At 30.5% G+C, this 23845-nt stretch overlaps 3 protein-coding genes and 1 non-coding gene across 5 annotated transcripts; 2 read left to right on the top strand and 2 right to left on the bottom strand.

Annotated features, from left to right (window-relative positions):
- Nucleotides 1–2627: 2627 nt before the first annotated feature.
- On the bottom strand, nt 2628–2747 carry LOC112941404 (U5 spliceosomal RNA). The gene has a single exon (XR_003246686.1). It is a non-coding gene; the product is annotated as a U5 spliceosomal RNA (small nuclear RNA).
- A 1154-nt stretch (nt 2748–3901) lies between these two features.
- On the bottom strand, nt 3902–4665 carry MT3 (type 2 metallothionein MT3). The gene is made up of 3 exons (NM_001247125.2): nt 4520–4665; nt 4255–4326; nt 3902–4171 (listed from the first exon to the last, which is right to left on the bottom strand). The coding sequence occupies exons 1-3, from the start codon at nt 4582–4584 to the stop codon at nt 4090–4092; spliced, it is 219 nt and encodes a 72-aa protein (NP_001234054.1). The 5' UTR covers nt 4585–4665; the 3' UTR covers nt 3902–4089.
- An 8075-nt stretch (nt 4666–12740) lies between these two features.
- LOC101246417 (phosphoribosylformylglycinamidine cyclo-ligase, chloroplastic/mitochondrial) lies at nt 12741–18417 on the top strand. 2 transcript variants are annotated; one of them, XM_010321401.4, is made up of 9 exons: nt 12741–12879; nt 14007–14395; nt 16180–16274; nt 16343–16444; nt 16559–16618; nt 17176–17348; nt 17472–17574; nt 17675–17833; nt 17938–18417. In XM_010321401.4, the coding sequence occupies exons 2-9, from the start codon at nt 14044–14046 to the stop codon at nt 18106–18108; spliced, it is 1215 nt and encodes a 404-aa protein (XP_010319703.1). In that variant the 5' UTR covers nt 12741–12879; nt 14007–14043; the 3' UTR covers nt 18109–18417. The 2 variants fall into 2 exon arrangements, with proteins under 2 accessions (XP_010319703.1, XP_004237359.1); XM_004237311.5 differs by having other exon boundaries at nt 12741–12883.
- A 977-nt stretch (nt 18418–19394) lies between these two features.
- On the top strand, nt 19395–22150 carry LOC101246706 (major pollen allergen Ole e 10). Its single transcript, XM_010321402.4, has 4 exons — nt 19395–19649; nt 21055–21393; nt 21555–21591; nt 21772–22150. Exons 1-4 carry the CDS (start codon nt 19595–19597, stop codon nt 21875–21877), a joined length of 537 nt encoding a protein of 178 aa, XP_010319704.2. The 5' UTR covers nt 19395–19594; the 3' UTR covers nt 21878–22150.
- The last annotated feature ends 1695 nt before the right edge of the window (nt 22151–23845 follow it).

Raw genomic sequence — 23845 nt, 5'->3', positions numbered from 1 at the left:
AGAGTTCAATTGGGTTTGATGTAAACCTAAATTGATTTTTATTTTTTTTCAAATATGATCCAAATCTCATTTTAGGTGATATAAAAATAGATCTCATTTTACTTTTAATTGATTTGAATGGTTTATAAAAATTTCTTACATGACATTTTAAAAGCTTGTGTGAAATAAACCATGTTGAATCCGGTGAAGATGGTGGTGGGAATGATGGTTTAGAGATGGTGAATGGTGGAGAAATTTGATCTTTATTGCGATGGAGAATAAGACAATAAATAAAAAAAACATATATTCTTAAATATAGATATAAAAAATAAAGTTTTAATATTAAAATTTTGTGCTCACTATCTCAAAGAGAGTGAGATACTCACTTTGCCAGCTAAGCGTTCAGGGAGGTAATACTTTTAGTTTTATAAAATTCAGGGGGGTGATAGGATCCCCGTAAAGTATGAGTGCATAGTTGGGAATCCGGCTATAGATTGGAGGGCTTTTTACCATTTTTTTTTTAAAAAAAGAGTCTGAAAAAATAAACTATGACAAAGAAAAAAGGATTCTAATTAAGCACAGAAAGAAAGTGAGAGAAATATTAACTATGGTAAAAATTCTTTAGTTAACCAAATAAATTTTGAGTCAATAGATTATTTATAACAAATGTGAAAATATCAAAAGGGTAATGGAGGAACTGGAGAGATCCATTACTGGAAAAGAGTCAAAGGGGTAAGGGAGGAACTGGAGGGATCCGTTACTGGAGAAGAGTCAAATCCTCATGCAACTAGGGTTGGGATGAATGGGGCGGGCAAATTATAAATGGCCAAGGCATTTTAGAAAATAATTTTGAGCAACTTTCACAAATAACAAACACAAATTAGTTATAGATTGCATAATTGCGCTCCATTGCAAAAGTGCTATGACTATTTCGCTATACATATATACAAAAGAATATATACAAAAGAAGCAATTGTATAATTTGTTGGCTCATCTTCAGATTTGTATAATTTCGCTGCCAAGTCATTTGTATAGATTGTTGGAAGCTATAAATCGTGGACAGTCTCTTAATTCAATTTATGTGTTTTGTATATCTTTATAAAATTTTGATTTGTATACAATTGAATCATAATAGAACGTTTGTATATCAAATATCACACTCTCTCACTTTCTACAAACATAAATTATACATTGTATTTTGTATAATTTGTGTTTGTATAAAGCGAAAAAGAGAGAAAGACTAAAAAGAACTGGGCGTGTATTGTATAGTTATATGTGTATATTAGGACGAAGATATATGTATTTGCATGTGTATATATACAATTTCTCCCGCTTTATACAAACAAAAACACAAGTAATACATTTCTCATTGTATAAATTGAGAGAGGCGAGCGACAGATGGAGCGAGCGAGAGTTTGAGAGAAAAAGATGATTGACAAACAGTTTGCTACAAGGCACAATTAAATCAAAATATGATTATATATAGCATTTTAATTAAAGTTAATAATTTGCCATTATACACAATTTTTCCAATAATCTTTTGAAATACTTTAATACTAAATAGGATAGACCAGGACAAGGTAGGACAGATTTGTGTTCGTGTTCGGCTTATGGGATAAAATTTGGCCATTAACATTGTAAATATTAGGGAAAACTACATAAATTAGACCCATTTATTAGGTGAAGTATTTATCCAAATTAGACTTAATTCAAACTTTATCCCGACTGAAATCAACGACTCAAATTATATACGCAAGTGCCCCTTGTTCTACTCATTGAACCATTGCTTTTTCATATTTAATATCATCGGAGTATATATATATATTCTCTAATGATACATACAGTTATTAAACAGTCTTTTTACTAAAACACTATGTCTTTCTCTCTGATATTATCATAGTAATACATATTCTTATGATATCAAAGATTAATTGAGTAGTGTTTTATGCGAATTAAAGACAATAAGGCTACGTAAGTGAATAGCCTCTTATAAATAGTTTCTCAAAGCAGTATTTTCCCCCCGAATATTAAGTATATCTTTATGGGTTAGCATGATAAATTCATACTTATATCAAACGCTTAAAGTTCAAAAAATGCTTCCATTTTGCATAGGAAAAAAATGAGGACATTTAATTTTCTTTTGTTACATCCGCATCGCCAACTTTCTTTTGTAATAGTATTACATCCACTATATGATACTATCTATATATTTATTATACACCATGTATCAACTTTATAGTTTATAATTGTGTTAAAAGGGTGTTTATACACATGTTTACCTTGTTATACAAAATTGTGCAATATTCCTTATACAAACTATAACAATAATTGAGTTTCGTCTGAGAAGAATTTCAACCCATGAAACTTCATTCGAAATGGATAAAGAATATCCACAAATAACTCAAATCTTCATTGAAGAACTTTAAATTTTAACCACAACTTCAAAATGACATCATCAATGAACTTTATAAACATTACAAACAAACTTTAATCATTAATTTGTCAAAAATAATTCACAATTCACAAAACTCATTTGTGAGTTTTCAAGCTTCTAAATTATCATCATATTTTAATTTACTATATGCTTAAATTTCTAATCATTCGTACCACTAAAAGTTAACAAACACGAGTTTCAACTAGAATTGTTGGGAATCTAGCAAAGAGATACCCTTCAAAAAAAATTGGCGTATGCCACTATTTGCAACGCGCACTCAGTATTCTTTAGTAAAAGGCGAAAAAATAGTTCGCTATGTGCTCATTGCGTGAGTTGAAACAAGAGCGAAGGAGCCCTTTTTAATAGTTCCACATGCTCGCTTCGTCTTGTGTAGTCGATGTGAGAGTACTTATAAGTTAAATAGCATTTAATTTGAATTTAATAATTTGTTATGATCTATAATTTTTTCCTTTTTTTATTCAACTATGTGATATACAACTATTTTGTTTAGAATTCTTGGGAGTAGATCCAAATTAATTGTGGTTCCTCAAATGTAACGTAATTTACTCTTTGCTGCATTCAATAAATACCAAAAATTGTAGCGAAGATCAAAATCCCACAATAAATACAATGAGAAAAGGATAAATCATGCAATAAGTTAGCATTTCTATTCTCAATTTTTGGTTTTGTTGCTTTGTTAGCGTAGTTTTATTGATCATCTTTCATATCATCATAGTATTTATACTATTGTGGTATCAAGTGTAACATACAAGTCAAAAGAGTAAAATGGGTAGCGTTTTCACTGAAGCACTGCTTGTTGATCAAAGAGTAATTGAATAGTGTTTTCATTGAAACACTACTTTTTTCATAGTACATATATACTTTGATGTTCTCAAGTAGTATTTTCACCGAAGCATTATATCTTCCTTCTATACCCTGAGTCTCTGATGACATCAATTGGTGATTTAGGAGTGTTTTCACTGAAGCACTGGCTCGTAAGTTTTATTTTAATGTTAGATTTGATGGCTTAGAGTTTTGCTACATTAAAAACAATTAGGTTGATGAATTTATTTGTGGGTGAATGAAGCGATTAACTCTTAAATATGAAGGAGTAAGAGTTCATTAATGGTAGATGAAAGGGAAATATTCATATAATAAGTTACCGTAAATAAACAAAGCATCATTCCTTTTTGAAGTGTATAATTGAAGGAGTACTGCATTCACTTCATACCGAACAAATCATTGGGTACGTGTGTATATCTGATTGATATATTGGTTAAAACAATATATATATATATATATCAGGTATCTTTTCAGTTGAACAAGTCAAGATACAAGTTGTCAAGTTTCTTATAATTTTGTTACTGTTAGGTAAATAATTTATTATCTTTTGATGAGGATGTTTGATCTCTTGAAGGGTTGGTTGTGTAAACAATACAATGACCTACTAATATTGTGTGACTTAATTGTTAAGCACGGCGCATCATGTTTAATTAAGTAAGTTATATGATTTGTATATTTCTGTGTTACACCCCAAATTCAAATCACACTACAGAAATATGTCACTTCAAACAAACATAGAAGAAAGGCACAAACATAAGAATTGATCAGTTCCATGATTGTACTTTATTATTGCAGAATTAAGCTTTTATAACATAAACACACTTAAATTAAACTTAGCAATTGCAAGGGTCACAAGTGCAGTTTGATCCACATTTGCATCCTTCTCCAGCTGCCTTCTCCTCAACCCTTCCATAGCTACGAAATTATATTACAAGTTAAATCTTTAATTAAAATTTCTCAATTTAATAACTATATAGTAACAAGAATAATAGACCTACTTGTGGACGGGTGCAACACCTTCAACGATGCTAAACGTGGCAGACTTCTCCATGTCTGGGTACATTCCACATCTACAATAATATAACTCGAAAAATGTTTAGCGGTTATTTTCATTGACTTTTTGGTTGAGTAAAGAAAAAATAGTAATGCTTTTCATATAAAAAGGTATTAAGCAAGTGGTAACATTTTTAATAAGATTGTGAATACGAGTAACCAAGTGAGCTAATACGTAATTGATAAGTATGGAAATCAAATGAATGTTACCCTCCACAGCCGTTGCCGCACTTGCAGCCAGATCCACAGCCACAGCTTCCACCACAGCAAGACATGTTCACTTAATTTTGTTTTGGGAAATAAGAAATTAATTTGTTGTAAAAGAAAGTTTAATCACTTCTTGTTTTAGTTGTGATCAAATATGAAGCATACAATGAGGGGTTTTATAGGAGAAAAAAAATGGTGTTTGTGTGCCTAACACGTTGACAATCAAATGAGAATTTGTATTTAAGTAGTAATTTATTTTATTAATGTAAGAAAAATCTATATTCCCTTTTTTTATTTAGAGGAGAAAGGCGTGGAGCTTGCTGCCAAAATGAGTAGAATTGATCAGCCACCCCACACAATGTTTGACCTTCGTTTGGTGGGTCCTCCTAGAGAAAAATCTCCTATATTTGGATTTAATTGTACTTTTTTAAAAAAAAAATTCTTAATTATAAATTTTTTAATTTTGTCATCGCTTTCAAATACATTCCTTGGTTGTTGGTATTGTAATTATCCATTATTTAATGAGATTAATATATCTAATAGGAGATGAATGTATCCGAGAGAGGATAAGAATATATTTGAAAAGGGATAGAAATGCATCTGAGAGGAAATTTTTATAATTTTTTAAAATGATAAATTTTTTTAAAGATTATAATATATTAAATTATGTATTTATGTATTTTTTTTCTTAAATTATATACTCAACTAAAAAATTAAAGTACGTAATTACTTTTAAAAACATGAAATTGGCTATGATAGTTGTCGATATATGGATTCTAACTTATTAGTTGGTAAAACACTGTTAATTAACTAATTGAAGTTTCTTATAATTCATAGTATAATTCAAAATTAAATGAAATTAGCATGAGATTTTTCAATATACTTTCTCTATCAAACAGTAATTGTCCACTATTGATTTGACACACCTCTTAAGAAACAACAAATAATAAGGGTAATATTATTGAATTATCCTTTGACTTTGTTAAATTTAATGATTTGAGAAATGTGTTAGATGATAAATATTATTTAATAGCAAGTTCAAATGGACGTAAAAGATAAATTAGCTCTTGATTTTCTAAATAGGATAATTATTATTGGACAACTATGTTTAATATAGTAAGAATTAAAATACTCCCTCTTTTTTTGGTTAAGGCTCAAAGTGATCTTTGCGTTTTCACATAGAGCACTAATAATCCCTCATGTTTGTAATATTGGTGTACTTTTGGTCCTCCAAAATTTTACCTATTTTTTAGCATTGCTTTTATTCATAACCTATATATGAAATGTTCAATCGTCATTTTATATATTTATTAGAAATAACAACTCCATATGAAAGAATGTGAGAAGAAAAACATTTTATTTTGTTTAGTAGAAATTGTATTGCAAGTAAATTTGAGATTTTCATCACGATAATTTCACTTGCAATAGTGGAGTTTTTTATTTTTCTGCAAAGTGTCATATGATAAGATTTTCTTAGTTTAGCTACAGTAATAATACTAATGAACAGAATAAAGTGTTTTTCTTATCACCTTCTCTCAGATAGAGTTATTATTTCTATTAAATATATGAAAATACGATTGGACATTCTTATATAAAATTTTGGACAAAATTAATATTGAAAAATAGACAAAATTTTAGGGGAAAACCAAAAGTCCACTAATATTGCAAACATGGGGGACTATTAGTGCTTCATGTGAAAACTCAAGTATCACTTTGAGCCTTAACCCAAAGATGAGGGAGTATTTTGAGTCTTTCCTCTAATATAGTTGACAACTATTGTTGGACGATAAAAGAGAATGGGATTTATAAAATTTTAAGCTATTAAATAACATTATCCAATTAGTATCGAATTGTTGGTGACGTGACTTTAATTTCTTACCTATATAATTTGATTCCACTTGCTTTTGATAAATGTAGACCTTTTATTTTGTTCCATTAAATAATTTCCAAAAGCATCAACAAGACCATATTCATTTTCCTGTCTCAATCAATCTAACTAGATAGGCATATATTTGGAGTTTTTAGATTCTTGAAAAACTTAGCAACATAAGAACCAAATAAAATGTTCTTTGTTAAATTCTCCATGTATCACTTATTTGATAGTATTAGGACTTTGTCCAAGAGTTCTTAGATTTTAACTACTACAAAACTTGCACTAACAAGTAGGTAGAGGCACAATAACCATAAAATGAGCATAATATATTATTATTTTGGTATAATGGAAAAGACAAAAGGTTTATATGATAATTGATGTTAGTTGTGTGACGCATAATAAAAAATTTCTTTGTATTAGGGATGTGCGATGAGGTAGTAAAAATCTTTTGAGAAACTTTCACATATAGCAAACACAAAATTTATATTTGTATGCTATAGCAAAATTTGCATAATTGCGCTTCATAGGAAACATAAATATGTATAATTCGATGTACATAAACAAAGAAATCAATTGTATAATTTGCTATACATATACAAAGAAAGCAGTTGTATACAAATCAATTGTATAATTTATATATGTACAAAACAAGAAAGAGAGAAAGACAAAAGGAAATTGAGCAGAGAAATATTTGTATTGTATAATTATAAGTGTATAGGACAAAAATATATGTACTTGCAAGTGCATATACAATTTTTCTCACTCGATACAACTGAAACGCAATTTATACATTTTGTTTTTGTTTGTATAAGCGATAGAGACGAGGGTGGCGAGCGAGATCTGTGATAGGGGAGAGAGGGGAACGAAAAATATATAAATAATATATATATATATATGTATATATAAATTCTCATTTTTTACACATGAAAACACATTTTGTACATTTGTGTTTGTATAAAAGTGAGTTTGAGCGAGCAAGAGATGGAGAGAGAGAGAGAGAGAATGGCGAGCGAGAGCTTGAGGAAGATAGGTGTCTGGCAAACAATTTGCTACAGGGTACAATTAAATTAAAATGTAATTATAAAATTTAATTTAATTTATTAATTTGTCATTATATACGATTTTCCCAAATCTTTTTGCCCTTAATTTCTAGAAATTTCAGATTTAATTATAAAACTAAGTCTTCTTATTTTTATAAAGACCATTAAAACCTTCATATTTAATATTTTCTTTAGTATGAATTTCAATAATTCAGATCATTGCATTTTGGATGATAAGAGACTAGGAAATGCTCATAATAGGTCCGTTTTATTTTTCTATTTCCAGCCGTCCAATATGGTGTTTCATCAAGTCCTTTTTTCTTTTGGTGAATACATACTATATGTCTTACAGGATAATATATAGGCTCAATACATAAATATATCGTTTAACTTGATTTTAAATTATATTTATGTCTTTTAATTTTGATAGTGTACAAATAGATACTTAAATTTGTATAAAATTGAATAGACACAAATGTCCTACATGACATTTTTTGTCCTACGAGTATTGTGGCATGTAGGACGCATGTGTTTACTTGTTCAACTTTATACAAGTTTAAGTATCTATCTGTGCATATCTAAAGTTGAAGGATATAAACGTAAAATGAAGTCAAGTTAAAAAACACTTTTATGTATTATGTATAATATATATATATATATATATATGTATATCCTACCTCTTCCCACATCATTTGTAGAATACACCAAGTCTGCTATAATTATTCATTTTATATATATCAACTTAAAAAATATAAAATCTTTCTATCAAGTTCGACTTCAGGTCCTCAAACTTATTAAAACAATCTTGAACATATGTTGTCTCCCAATAGCACTGAGATATGAGATGTTTTATCATATTTAGTAAGAAGATACTCAAACAACTTTTGTATGTGTTTGAGATCTAAACCTTGGTCTAAATTTTAATTCAATCGTTAAATATATGAAAATAAAACACAAAGATATCATAAACTACTACGTACTTCAAGTTTTTTTACTTTCTTGTATTTTAAATTCAATTCATTTCAATACAAGATATAAGAGAAAGTTCAATTTCCCCTTGGTCTCGTTGTCTCCGCCATCATAAAATGGATTGGACATAATTATTTATTCAGTGAATATAAATTATTTGACTATTTGGTCTATCAATTATTTGGCTACACATATAATAGAGCTTCACCATTTTTTAAAAATACAAATTTGCCAAAACTAATAAGTGCATAATTAAAACAAATCGCCATTGAGTCTAAAGATGAAATAAAAGAAAATATACAGATAAAATTGGTATTATTATTTTAGCTTAAAAAGTTGATTGACTAAAAATATTAAATCTCTAGCAAAAACAATACATAAATTTATCTTACTAAACATACTCAATTTCTAGTTAAGTTATTCTTCTATAGTATAAGAGGCTAGAAGCACACGACTAATCGTCGATATGTTGATTAAGTTACGTGCTTACCCTCATCCAAAGTTGCTTGGCTTAGTGGTTATAGTTATTGAACCTAGGTACGGTAACTTGCACCAAATTTTATACCAAAAGGAAAAAAAGTTCTCCTTCATTATTGTATTATTATTGCTTATTTCGTTTATGTTATCGTATTTTATATTAAAAAAAATATTTCTAAAACATTCACCATATATAATTCATATTTTTTTATAGTCGTTTAATATAAAGTTATTCGAAAAAGGGTCTAAAATATCCTCAAAGTATTGAAAATAGTACAAAATTATCCTCCATCCACCTATTTGCTCCAAAATATACTTCCCACCCACCTATTTGGTTCAAAACACCCTTGTCATCCACCTTTTGGTTCATAATTGACCACTTATTTAACGATTTTATATTTAAATATTATTTTAAATATGTGGCGCTCAACTATTTGTTATAATTGAACTTATTAATATAATTTATAAATCAATCCAATACTCACCCATTACTAATTAAATCCCTCCAAATTAATAAACCCGTTACATTATTAATGCAACAACAGAAAAGCTACTGCCAATTGATTTGAAGCGAAAAATATCTATAGAAGTAAATTATCATACATTCAAGTGTCTAAATAAAAATTACCGATAAACTTAAATATCTGACTATGTTCATCTTAATTAATCTTACGTCTCAATTATGTGATGTTACTTCATAGGTAACTTCTTTTCAAAATAATATATTAAAGGTTTTAAAACAAATCATAAATATTTATAAGATTATATTTTTAAAAAGTGCATGAATTGATTCGGGATGTATTACTTCTTTACCTTTAATCATAAATTTCTAATTCAATCTTGAAAGAGAATCCTATCGAAAGTGTCCTCCTAAATAAGCGGCTCAACCTAAATTTAATTGGGGCTTCGATTCGGACTCGAATAATTTGGACGTCATTTTCAGGAATCTATAATTTCATCGTGTTTTAGTAGTGTTTATGACGATTTTGATATTATATTTGACTTATTAATTGGGTGGGGTTTAGTTAGTAATGAATGGGTAGTGGGTTGGTTTATAAATTATATAAATAAATTAAATTATAACCAATAATTGAACACCAAGTATGTTAAAAAATATTTCAAGAGTTTAATATTAAAACAATTAAAGAAGTAGTCAATTTTGAACCCAAAGATGGATGACAAGGGTATTTTAGAGTCAATAGATGGATGAAAAGAGCATTTTGAAGCCAATAGGTGGACGAAGGATAATTTTATACTATTTTCAATACTTCAAGGATATTTTAGACCCTTTTCCATAAAGTTATTTTATACCATATACATAATAATGGATAATACAAATAAAAGTGAAATCATTAATGAATAGTTGAATACAATTAAAAAAATATTACATAATTGAAAATATTATTTTAATTAAGTTTTGCATAAATAATCAACTTTTGAAGTTCACTAAGGTGTTCCCGTAAATAATGTTCTATTGATGCATTACGTAGTTTAAATAAACTTCTTTGTGCTTCATTTTTATATGTCGAGCTAGAAATTAAACATAAATTTTAAAATCTCAAATATAAAAAAAATTAATTTATATAAAAATCTAATTTTCGTATTTAAAATTAATATTATAAAAATATTACATACAAAATAATTAAATATACCAGAAATTTAATTAGAACATACAATTTATGTAATGTTTAATTAAAAGTTTTATATAATAAAATAATATTAAAATATTTAATAAAATGAATTGGTGTGATGAATAGCGTTACATCAAATTTGGTGTAACACTATTCACACACCAAAAATGGTGTAAAATTTGATGTTCAATTAGAACTTCAAATCACCATATTTTACACCAAGAATTTGATGTAAAATTTAGTATTGAGTTGGAGATTGTCGTATCATATAAATTATGACAAAATAAGCAATATATATGGAACATGTACTGACACACACTCACATATCTAGTTTATATGTCTTAGGGGCAAAAAAGAAGAGTACGAAATCGATATATATAGTCGTGTAAATTGCATAAATTCCATAGTTTTAATATGAGATTACAATCTATCTCTAATAAGTTTCTAATTACATTAATCTCTTGCAAGCTCGGATACATTAATATGTAGCTCGAATACATTTAAAAATTAGCTCGAATACATAATATGTAGTTCAGATACATTAAATACTGATTCTAATACATTAACATATAGCTCGAATACATTAAATACTGACTCAGTACATTAATATGCAACTCATATACATTAAAGTAATAAGAAATTATAAAAATAATAAGAAATAATAAAAATAAGTGAAACAAAAATTATGTATTTTTATAATTATTTATAATCATTGCACTTAAAAATAATTAAATGCTTTTTAAAATAAACTATGACACATTAGGAAAGAAGTAATACAAAAACACATAATTAAAAATGAAAAAGAAAAAAAATGTTGTGTATGATTACGCCGCAAATAATGATTGGAAATAACTCCTTAAAAAAAAATAACCCAAGAATTTAGAATCAATACTTTTTCTTACCCAATAAATGATAAAAATCAACAATAAATAAATAAATATCGTTAAAAATCTCAATTTTATTTAAATTATTGTTGAGGTAGTTTCATGTGAAATTAGTATGGGGTTATAAGTTGTAAAGAAAATAAAACTTGTAAAGAGATTGAAATCATAAATATATAGAATTAATTCTGAAAACAAAAAAAATAGTACTCTCTCCATTTCAAAAGAGTATGACCTAGTTTGACTTGGAACGAAATTTAAGAAAAGAAAGGAGACTTTTTAATCTTATGATTCTAAATTAAAGTTATGTCAAATGTATCAAAATGCCCTTTAATCTTGTGGTTTTAAACATGTCATGTGGAAAATTAAAGTTAAAATGTTACCCAAAAAGAAAATGAATCATTTTTTTAAAAACAGACTAAAAACGAAATAGACACATTTTCTTTTAAACCGAGGGTGTATCGAATATTAAGGGACAATTTTCACATATAACAAATAAAAAATTTATATTTGGATGCTATAGCAAAGTTTGCATAATTGCGCTCCATGGCGAACATAAAAACTGTATAATTCGTTATACATATACAGTTGAAGCAAATTGTATAAAACGAAGTGTACAAAACAAGAAAGAGAAAGACACTCGGACAGAGAACTATATAAAAATGAAGTGTATAAAACGAATTGTATTATTATAAGTGTATAGAGCGATTATATACAATTTGAATTTGTATAAAATGAGAAAGAGAAAAAGACAAAAGAGACTTGTTAAGGAATATACAATTGAATCGAATTTATAAACGAGAAAAATAGAAATTAAATACAATTCGAAAATTGTATAAAACGAAAAAGAGAGAAATACAAAAGAACCTAGACAGAGGAGTATTTTTATTGTATAATTATAAGTGTATAGGACGAAAGTATATGTACTTGCATGTGTATATATAATTTTCTCACGCTTTATACAAACATAAATGCAATTCATACATTTTGCTTCTGTTTGTATAAGTGAGAAAGGTGAGGGCGACGAGCGAGATTTGGGAGAGTGGCGAGCTAGATCTTGAGAGGGGAGAGAGGAGAACAAAAATATGTGTATTTATATAATTTTCTCTACTTTATACAATTAAAAACAATTTTTACGCACTTGTGTTTGTATAAAAAGTGATAAAGCGAGCGAGAGATTGGAGGAGAGTGACGAGCCAGATATTTGGTAGAAAGGCGACTGGCAATTCGCAAACATTTGTTATGGAGCACAATTAAATCAAACCCTAGTTACTCTATTTATTTTAGATTATTAGTTTGTTATTATATATAATTTTCCCAATATTAAAGGTGTAGTAGTTATAATGTCGAAAAGAAATGATTTTAAAAAAAAAACGAAAAGAAATAATTGAATATCATAATTAAGCAAATTCAAAAGGATTTAGGGCAGAACGTTACAAACCCTCACTCCCTTACCGCCATTGCTGCTTCTACGTCGCAGTTGCTCTGCTAAGTAGGTATTTGGATTACTTTCTTCTTCTTTTTCTTCGTATTAACTTTTTTTTTCTGCTCCTTTTATGTAGTTTTGCTGTGAAGGTGATTAATATGATTTTTTTGGTGATTAGATGGATAAGGTTTATCTCTATGTTGTTCATTAATTTGTGTAATTTACAGAGTTCGGTATCTGTTGCTCTTTGTTATTATTTTACTCTTGCTACTTTTTGGCTTAAAAGGCAGAGCTTTTTACTAAACTTTAAATTTTGTTGTTACTACTGAGCTATGAATGAATCTGTCTAATTGGAGCTGAATTGGTATTAGTATTTAGAATCGATGATTAAGTAGTTGACGTCGTTGTTTGGCTAATTGGTGCTTGATCATAGTGTTCTTGTTGTTTGGTACTGCTGCAGGATAATATATGATTAAGAAGAGTGTTGAATTAGGTTTTATTTTGCAATCTTTAGGATTTGATTCTAACCTTTAAGCTATGAACTGCTAGATTATTGAGCTTTTGGCTATGAAATGTGGAGTTGAGTTTGTAATTTTGTAGATTATTTGGGTGCCAATAAATTAGTACATTTTTTTTTTGTATTGGTTGCTAAATATATCCATTAATGATGTCGTTGCTAATATTGTGGCTGCATACATGGCATAAAACTTATTCTAGTCTTTGTACAGTTCCTAATTTCTGTTTGCATTGTTGGAGATATGATAACTAGATGTATAGTTCATAAACTTCGTATCTTCTTTTTTCTTCTCATCTATAATCCTATATTATTGTTTTTCTCTTACTAGATGTTTAACATTGTTGAGTTTTGAAATTGATTAATGTGTTATTAGGTATCACTTTTCTTAGTTAGTGTTGTTCTTGTATCAAGTCTTTTATGTAGACTTCCATATGTTTGGAGCAAGAGCAAGCCCATGTGTTAATTTGTGAAATTATTTGTTTGAAGAGCATATTATTATGGTAAAATTTCTTTTCTACATTATTTTTGGTGGCAGGTGAAGCATAAGATATGTATGTGAAATTCACTAGAATTGTAACCCACAATTCACAAGTAATGGGTCCAATAATAAGGACCCTATCAAATTTAAATTATGGATATGCTTCTGACTATGTTCTCTTTTGTTTGGTTATTTTAGTTTGTTGAGCTTGAAGCAGATTTTTCCTTGAGTTGCCATGAACACGTCTTGTGGAGCAAATTTGGAACTATCAAGATGCATTGCTGCATCCCCTGTTTGTCATTTAAAATCTTCTATCTTTGAGTTAAGATCATGTATACCCAAGCTACAAGGCCTCTCAAAGAAGCTATTGCCTTTATGCAAAGATATAAATGCTAGAAGTAACAAGGAGAGAAGCATTCCATTCTCTGTTACTTGTAGTGGCAGTCAGGTTGACACTGCTGCAGATGAGCCCAGCAGTCTTACATATAAGGATGCTGGTGTGGACATCGATGCAGGATCAGAGCTTGTGAAGAGAATAGCCAAAATGGCACCTGGAATTGGAGGATTTGGTGGACTCTTTCCATTAGGTATTATTTGCCTTTAGCCTTCTTTTTGCTGGTTAATCCTTTTACATGGCATCTTCAATTGAAAATCTTGACTCATTTGTTTAGTGAAAATGTAATCAAGATTTGCATGTTATAAAATTATAAAACTCAATTGTACAGTTTGGTGAATAAGCTGACTAAAGTGAAGTACTTTAGAAAAAAATGTTCTTAAGCTTTCTCTTATTTGGTTTTGTATACTATGGACATTGACTTTGAGTTTTTCAAATCAAGTTCGTATTCTTCTTTTCAGTGAGAAATGTTAGCTTTATCACTTGAGGATAGATGCCAGGGTTGTACTTTTTTGTGATGCCACTATTCTCCGGGTAATGCTGCATGCTTCTTGACTAATCTAACAGGCAGCTTGCTACAGTACACGCACAGGTGAGGAGTAACCCTCCTCATCTAGGTTTGAGTAAATGGGAACACATCATGGTAGTGTCACTACCTGCGAAGCCTGGTAGTCTCTATTTTGTCCTAACAACATCATATGGCATTTAAACAGAAACAAAACTTTGAAATGAAAAACACAAGAATTAAGAAACAATAACATTATAATTTATTTTATAAAAAGAAGTTCTTATGCTCATTTTCAATTATTATTTCTTATAACCGTGATGTCCAAGCCAACTTGTGCACACCTCTGTTACCTTCCACGGTGTACCGGTTTACTGTGTCCGCCAAGGCTTAGACACATAGGTAGAAATCACCTAGTGTTTTTGCGTCTGATCAGATTTGAACCGGAGACCTCATGGTTATCAACCCACTTAATTGACCTCCAGGCCACACCCTTGGGTGCCCAGCTATATAATGGCATAGCTGCCTCTGTTCTCAGGGACCAAACTATGTCTTTTCATAGGTTTATTTTGCATTTACATTGCTGGTTAACTGGTAGTTAATCTTTCTTTACTATGGTTCTTTACACATTAGGGTCAGACATGTGCTGTAGTTTTACCAAAATAACATAAGTTCAGGTCCGTAAGCCTGTAATTTGTCCTACTGATGTCCACAATTACCACAAAAATAGGTTTGTCTTGCGAAACGGGAAGTAGTTCTGAAATTAGGTTACTTTCTACTTTGTAAGGTCATGCATCTTTTAAGCATTCAGTATTTTACTATGCAACTTATTACTTTCTAGGTGCCTGCAACTACTGTTGTAGTGGTAGAACCCGCCAAACGAGCACCATATCATTTTTAACTTTTGCTTTTCTATCAGCTAAGAGGACAAGTCCTTTTCCTTTCACCCACATCTCTTATTTAATTTGAACCCTAGCTCTAAAGCATAAGATGGAAAAACTAGTTTCTTCTCAGAGTTTAATATTGGTCTGGAAATCTAAATCAGCCAGCCCAAACTGCAAGTTATATCAGTTCCATAACTGTTTTTCTTGATGTTTAGTATCATCAGATGATGGGAGTCACAAAGCAACTGAGCACAGACAAGTTCGTCCAACTGAAATTTAATGCAACATTATAGTTGTTAAAACTTGTAGATTATGGTGTTATGGAGTCCTAAAACCCTTACTTCCACTAATCCGTAGCTTGTTCCTGCTCAAATCTCAATATACCCCTTTATATATTTCTGCTCTACTTCCTAATGGTCTGCGTAACAATGGTACACACAAAGATATTCTTTAACCGAAAGATTTTTGTCAATACGTCATCCCCATTTTATCATCTTTGGGTTTTGTTTTTTTTCTCTTGGTCCTTTTAATGTAGTTGCTGATCTTAATTCTGTAAATTCTTCTTGGGATTTTTCTTGTACTGTGCAGGGGATTCATATCTTGTGGCTGGTACTGATGGTGTGGGGACAAAACTTAAGTTGGCATTTGAAACGGGAATTCATGATACCATTGGGATTGATCTGGTAAGTTTGATTCATCTTTTTATGTTTTTTTGCAGATATGCAAAAACTAATGGCGTCTTCCATCCCAGGTTGCGATGAGTGTTAATGACATTGTCACTTCTGGAGCAAAACCTTTATTTTTCCTTGATTATTTTGCAACCAGCCGACTTGATGTTGACCTTGCAGAGAAGGTACTTCTGGCCACATATATCTATCTCACTTCCTGGCATTTCTATAGCCTTATTCAAACTGGTGTGTTGTCTCGTTTTCCAGTAAAACAGAGTTGGCTTCTTACATGTATGCAGGTCATAAAAGGTATTGTGGATGGTTGCCAGCAATCTGACTGTGCTCTTCTAGGGGGAGAGGTACCTATAAATCCACTTCTCCTCTAAAAATCACTCCTAGTAAAAAAAAATGTGACTCATATTCCGCAGCAAAAACATTATATATGAATGACAAAATATTGAGCTGCTGTTTCTAACTAAAGAATTTCAGCATAAAGTTGATTGCTGTTTCTTTCGATTGATGTGTGCATCGAGTCAATGAGACATTCTGGATCACGTATTAAAACTTGTAGCATGCCACTTTCTTGTTTCGTCACACCCTTCCTTTTCTTGTGTTATTATGGGCTAGTATACTACTGCATATAACTTCTCTCTCTCTCTGACTCACGCCTCCACATACGGCTCTGTGAGAAGGGTGGTGGAAGGTCCCAAATGTTGGTTTTGTTTCATGACACGGAAATGTGTAGTAAGATGTGTTTTTATTTTATTTTTTTGTAGGATTGGCTGAAGTGATCTAGTATATTTGTTGTAGTGCGAGTGATGACATGTGTTTAATTATTATATGCTTGGTAAACCATGTTTTGAAACTAGAAACAATCTTCTTTAATTGCACTCGGTTGATTTAATGTGTGTTTCAGACTGCAGAGATGCCAGATTTCTATGCCGAAGGCGAGTATGACCTCAGTGGGTTTGCTGTTGGCATTGTGAAAAAGGATTCAGTTATTGACGGGAAAAACATCAAGGTTGGAGACGTTCTTATTGGTTTACCATCTAGTGGAGTTCATTCAAATGGGTTTTCTCTCGTTAGAAGGTTTGTCTACCTTGAGAGGAATTATGTGTTATCCTTTAAAAATAATTTGATAAGTGCATTTTCGTTTGACTTACATGCTTTTCTTTCCTTCCGTCGAATGATGATAATATGCTACCTGTGTAGGGTTCTGAAGCAAAGTGGCCTTTCTTTGAAAGACCAACTTCCTGGTGAATCTATTACACTTGGTGAAGCTTTGATTGCCCCAACTGTTATATATGTTAAACAGGTTTCACCTTTGGTTTTCTTTTCTTCTACTTCTATTAATAAAATTTCAATTTTTAATATCGGGTATGCAGTTATGTGTTTCACGGATTTGGAAAATGCAGGTTCTTGATATTATTAGCAAAGGAGGGGTTAAAGGAATAGCCCACATCACCGGAGGTGGCTTCACTGACAATATCCCTCGAGTATTTCCCAAAGGCCTTGGAGCCCTTATTTACGAAGGCTCTTGGACAATTCCTCCTGTTTTTAAATGGATTCAAGAGGTGATACCTTTTGACACTTGCTTGAATGTTCTTCCACTAATTACTTGCCCTTCTATTGCATGTTATTTTTTCTTAATGTTGGTGATATGGTCATTGAAATGTAGGCCGGAAGAATAGAAGATGCTGAGATGATGCGTACTTTCAATATGGGAGTCGGTATGGTCCTTGTAGTAAGTCCAGAAGCAGCTGATGGGATACTTATGGAAGTACAGAAGACAAGCATTGCATACCGGATTGGTGAGGTTGTTAAGGGTGACGGAGTAAGTTATAGCTGAAAGCTATTTGGTGGTCATCGGAGGATAGACATGACGTAATGAGAGTTTTTTCTCCTACCTTCAATTAAGAGTTTGAAATTTAGGAGCCTCTCTTATCGATCGTGTTTATGGATCTTTGTGTTTGTCTAACAACCAATGCATAGACACTTAAAGATGTGTTGTGTTATGTGTATTAGTGTGTCATCAGTTACATCTGTTAGCCACGAGGAGGATGTAGACAAGTTCAACAGATTTTGAAATAGTTTTGCATGGAGTTTAGGAAATGATCTTGCGCTATATTCCATTTTTATCAAAAGTGTCTTCTGATAAGTGCTTCTTACACCAACTCTATTCTATTTCTTTCCATTGCAGGACAGCCACAATGGTTGAGATTTTGTCACGAATAAATATTTGTGTTGCTATAAATCATTTGACCAAGGCTAAAATTGATATTTGAAAGTTAAACTGTTACTTCCTCTAGTCCATATTAAGTAAATTATTGGGGTTTGAAATACCCTTTAAGATTGAAGGTCATAATTTAAAATTACTTTTTATTATGGCGTTTTTGATTAATTCAAATTATTTTACTAAAAATTTGTCAAGTAGTACTTTATTAAGAAGTGTAAATATGAAAAAATGTCTCAATAATTTTCTTGAAATTTGAAGAGATCTCTTAGGTTGAACTAGTAACTCTGAACAATTAACTTAATGTTTATTATAGAAAATATAAATAAAATATTTAATTTTTTTTAGATTGATTAAAAAAGAAAATGAGTCGTATAAATTGAGTGTAAAGGAATATATCTTTGACCCTATCTCGAGGTAATGATAAAGTCAGTACATTTTACTTTTACTCCAAACTCCACTTATACTCCACTTATAGTATTTTATTAAATCGGAGTATATCTTTGACTGAATTTCTTAATGTGTAATAGCCTGCAAATTATATAGAAAATGTAAACTACATTAGACAAGCGCTATGCGATGGACTCGACTCAGAAGACATTGAGGGAGAATCGATTCCGGATCATCCGTGTGGATAATGACCCTCCAAACCAACTGAGCCATCTCGAAGGTGAAAATAATTTTTTCTTAGCACAAATGTAAATTTACATTTTTACCCTTCCCACTGGACACTTACTATAGTTGTAATGGCAACTGGCAAGTCACAATCTAGTAAGATCTTCCAAGGAGCTTTGTAAAAGGGCCCACACACATACTCAAAAAAATAAAAAAATGTTGTAAATTAAACATGAAGTTCACCAAGAGGCTTAAGCTTAAAGTAGCTCTTGTCAGCACAAGTACTTAGCTTCCTCAGTGTTCATTACTCACATCAAAAGAGGAAAAAAAGAAAAGAAAATTTCTCTTCAAGAAATGCTTTGATTCCTCTTCTACTCTGCATTTAAAAGTGGACATTACAACACTTATCTTTCTTTCATAAGTAAAACACAAAGACACAAGAAGCTATAGTTAGTTGTGCCATTTTTATTTTTTATTTTTCAACATCATGGCACTTAAAGATTGGATCTTTTTGAGCTTCTTGATCGTGAAATGTTTTTTTGGTAATGTTTCTTCTTTCCTTTAACCCTTACTATCTTTCATATTCTAGTTTCTTAAGAGACTACTACTTTCTTGGTTTTTGTGTTATTTATGATGTTTTCTACTTTAGTTTTTTAGTAATGAAATGTGTAGTTTGATTTCAAGTTTATCCCATTCCCATAGACTTGTTTTCTTCTATTCCATTGTTATGTCTTGAAGAAAGTTGTAACTTTTAAGCTTTTTGTTTGTTTGTTTGTGAAATGCATACTCATTGGTATGGGGATTTCTTGCGGATATATCGAAAACAGTCTCTGTCAAAGTTAGGGTCATGTGTGGGTATATATATCCTACCCTTTTCCCGACCCCACATGTGGGATTACACAGGATACAATAACATAATATCTAGTGTAAAGTGGTCTAGGGAGGTTAGGTGTACTTAGTAGAGACGTTGTTTCCAATAGACTGTTTGTTCCACGAAAAAACAAATCAAAATAGTTTGAAAAAGGAAATAGCATAAATGATTGTTGTTTAGTGAATATTGTTAATGATTTTTTTTTGGAATAGAACTATTAAGAGTGGTGGTAAAAATGTACCAGTTGAATGGAATAGTTTTATATCAATGCTTAGCTCTACAAGGGAAGAAAGGAATAATCATAAAGGTTAAAAAAAGGAAGATTTGTTTATTGATACAATAAAATAGTCTCTTTGTTTCTGACTTGGAGATTCAATTGCTAAATTTTTCCCAAATAGTAGTTAAATGAGATAAACAAAAGACAATTAGTTTAACAGAAAAGTTAATCCTAATCTGAAAAAGAGTTATTTTGATGGTTTAAGTATATGAGATAAAGATTTAGTTTACTATTAATTATTACTACCCAAACAGAGTCCTCTGTCATAGCTCTCTAAGCAAAAGAGGAATTCCTTTTACTGAACTAAAGAAAACATTCATTTTTTCTTTTGATGTCTCAAGTAGTTCTTTATACTTTAGCTCAAACGATATAGTTGTTGCTAGCTTGATAATCTAGTAACACCAAGAGAGAGGGGTTGCTAGGAGCTATGTTGCTCGGACTATTCAAAGATATTGTCCGAGTGTGTGTCATGTCCTCTAAAAGTAGTACATTTAATAGAGGATCTGACAATAATTTTTGGAGAGTCCGGCACCATAGGTTAGGTATCCTAAAATGTAGAAAAGGTTGTTTTTTTATTTCTAAGTGATAGTAGAGTTTTCTTGATAGTGCGTACAAAACTCTTCATAGCAAGTCTGATATGGTAACTTTAATATTAAAGTTTTAACATGTCTGTGTATATAACTTAAATCTTTGATGTCATCGTTTAGATTAGTTTGTGTTGTAGGCAACAATTATCTATACTTGGAATTGTGTTTCTTATTCATTAAAGTTGTTCCATGTTCTTTAACAACATATATAGTGGTAAAAGTAGAGGGCATGGTGCAAGAGAAGGAGGATGCAACTATTCCAATTACAACTCTATCACCTCCTGAAGGCAACACAACATTCCTTGGTGGCACAACATGGTGTGTGGCACGGGCCGGGGCTCGACAGTTTGATTTGCAGAATGCGTTGGACTGGGCTTGTGGATTGGGGATGGCGGATTGCAGGCCCATCCAAGCCGGTGGCCCGTGTTTCGAGCCCAATACACTTCTATCCCATGCTTCATTTGCTTTCAATACCTACTATCAACAAAATGGAAATTCAGATATTGCTTGCAATTTTGGAGGAACTGCTATCTTGACTAAAACCAATCCAAGTAAGCATCTGTTTAGCCTTTTCCTTCATTTGGCATGACTTCAGTTTCTAAAGAACTTACGTCCCTCTAGGCACAACATAAAGGACAAAAATTAAAGACCAATTACAATTTTATGAAAAAGAAACATAATACCTTAACATTTCTATTGTTTTATGTTGTAGGTCATGAGAAATGTATTTATGTTACATCCAGTCCCAGGTAACGCCGACTATTATACATAAATCCTTCGAAAATATCACCCGACATGTCGTATCTTTCATTTTTTTAAAGTATTCTGACATAGGTATAACAATATTTTTGAAGAATTCGAGCAACGTAACATACGAAATACCTAAGCATTCCTATTAACTTGTCTACACTTTTTATTTTGGTTATAAGGGTTGAGAACATGAAGTCTGAAGCACCTCCATTTACCAAAGAAAGGCTAAGCATTGTGTGGTGGAAAATAGCTATAATTCTTCTTCTATTGTACTCAGGAAGTTGAGACGTAATTTTGCTATATGTAAAATTAAATTAAAAAAAACAACTTTTTTGTTTGGGAGAAAATAGAGGGGGGCATAATCAAGAAGAGATGCTATGATTAATTAATTAATTAATTAATTAAGATATGTATAGCTCTTTGGGATATTCTTAGAGTGGTTTAATTTCTTAAGCATATTCCTTACTCTCTTGTTGTATTAAGCATCTCAACTATTGAGAAGAAATCTTTGTGTTCTTTTTGTAATAAAGAAATTTTAATGCTGATTAGTTTATACAACTGTTGATTACTTTAGTGACTAGTAAGAATTTGAGTGAATTTTTTGGCCTAGTCAATGTTTAGGTGTGTTTCGCTAATTGTTGAGTGATAGTTTAGATAGAAAATTCACACTCGTAAATAGTTCAAATATGAAATTAAATAAAATAGATTAGTCTTAATGTGTTTTTGATTATTAACACAATTTTGGACTTCTATTTTATGTTTACATTGTGTTTGGTACGAAGGAACAGGGGATAATTAATCTCCATAGAAAAATTGGATGAAAATATTGAAAGCTCAAGAATCCATTTTTTTGGTTTTGGGGTCCAATACATAATCTAATTTTACCCCTTTATTTCATATCTCATATGGTGAAGCTATCTTGTTAATATTATTTTTACCCCTTTATTTCATATCTCATATGGGGAAGCTTTCTTGTTAATATTATTTAGGGATAATATTATTTAGGGAACATGCAAGTACATTCTTAGACTATGACCAAAATCTCAAAAATACATCTTAACTAAATTAAGGTCCTATTATTTCTTGAATTTTTTTTTTTTTTGTAATTTTATACATCTTTTGTCTTACGTGGCACATTTCGTGACTCCACGCAAATGAGGCGCGTGAGAGATATTTGGTTGCCACGTAAATAAAAAAGGTGCACAGAATTACAAAAAAAAAAGAGTTCAGGGGGTAATAGAACCTTAGAATAGTTAAGGTGTTGTCTCTGAGATTTCGGTCATAGTCTAAAGGAATACTTGTGCATTTTTCCTATAATTTACTATAATAGATAAATATTATGAGAGATGAAAGTGAGTAGAAGTGCGGGATAGTGGGGATGAGAGTTGGGGTTGTACAAGATCGAATTGAAAAAAAGTCATTAGTTTATCATTAATAGGTTATTAGTTAGCGATTCCGATAGCAATATTGAGTTATTTATATGAGCAAGATGAAGTATATCAATTCAAGTGCATAATTTACTTAGTTATTTTTAATAATTTTTTTTGTATAAAATCTCAACGATTAAATTAATAACTGAATTATAACGATTAATAATTGATAAATCGATATTTTAATGATTCTATTTAGTATTCCATACATTCAAAAAAATGAATATACAACCCTAACAAAAGCTACTAAGCTGGAAATGACTATTAACTAATGTGAAATATTAGTATTTGTTACTCTTGTTCTTCCTAATTTTAACTTGAAAAGATATTTTTGTTATTCATGAACATTTTTTTAAAAATATATTTTCTTCATGAAAAAATAAAAAAAATATATCTTGGAATACACCTTTTGTCTAAACAATTTTTTTCTTGGGCAGAGGTCATGGAAGTGACAGGACATAAGAGGCCAAGCATTTGCTTTTATGCACGCCTTCTTATTGTCATTTTCCTTTTGTTTCTTTTGCCTCTTTTTGTACAAAATTTTCTTTTTATCATATACATATTTTGTTTAGTTTGAAAATAGATTTTCAAATATTTTTAGGTGAAGTGTTAGATAATTTTTTTAGGTGAAGTGTTAGATGAAGTTTTATCATGTACTCTCTCCGTCTTATAAAAAATTATTTGATTTGATTTGGCACAGAGTTTAAGAGTATAAAGACTTTTGAATCTTGTGGTTCTAAATTAAAGTTAGGTCAAATATACAGAATTGTCCTTTGATCTTGTGGTCTTAAACATATCACGTGGAAGTTGAAATTAAAATGTT

The sequence above is a fragment of the Solanum lycopersicum genome, chromosome 4, assembly GCF_036512215.1.
Source record: "Solanum lycopersicum chromosome 4, SLM_r2.1".
NCBI classification, from domain to species: domain Eukaryota; kingdom Viridiplantae; phylum Streptophyta; class Magnoliopsida; order Solanales; family Solanaceae; genus Solanum; species Solanum lycopersicum.
This window is presented reverse-complemented; position numbering and strand designations above follow the sequence as displayed.

Excerpts from the sequence above, each read along its gene's own strand:
- MT3 (NM_001247125.2), bottom strand. The coding sequence starts at position 4,584 with ATGTCTTGCTGTGGTGGAAGCTGTGGCTGTGGATCTGGCTGCAAGTGC. Across the intron at positions 4,327-4,519 it reads TGCGGCAACGGCTGTGGAGG|ATGTGGAATGTACCCAGACA; the intron begins GTAACATTCATT and ends ATATTATTGTAG. Across the intron at positions 4,172-4,254 it reads GGTGTTGCACCCGTCCACAA|CTATGGAAGGGTTGAGGAGA; the intron begins GTAGGTCTATTA and ends ATAATTTCGTAG.
- LOC101246706 (XM_010321402.4), top strand. The coding sequence starts at position 19,595 with ATGGCACTTAAAGATTGGATCTTTTTGAGCTTCTTGATCGTGAAATGT. Across the intron at positions 19,650-21,054 it reads GATCGTGAAATGTTTTTTTG|TGGTAAAAGTAGAGGGCATG; the intron begins GTAATGTTTCTT and ends CAACATATATAG. Across the intron at positions 21,592-21,771 it reads TATGTTACATCCAGTCCCAG|GGTTGAGAACATGAAGTCTG; the intron begins GTAACGCCGACT and ends TTTGGTTATAAG.
- LOC101246417 (XM_010321401.4), top strand. The coding sequence starts at position 14,044 with ATGAACACGTCTTGTGGAGCAAATTTGGAACTATCAAGATGCATTGCT. Across the intron at positions 16,275-16,342 it reads ATACCATTGGGATTGATCTG|GTTGCGATGAGTGTTAATGA; the intron begins GTAAGTTTGATT and ends CTTCCATCCCAG. Across the intron at positions 16,445-16,558 it reads ATGTTGACCTTGCAGAGAAG|GTCATAAAAGGTATTGTGGA; the intron begins GTACTTCTGGCC and ends ACATGTATGCAG.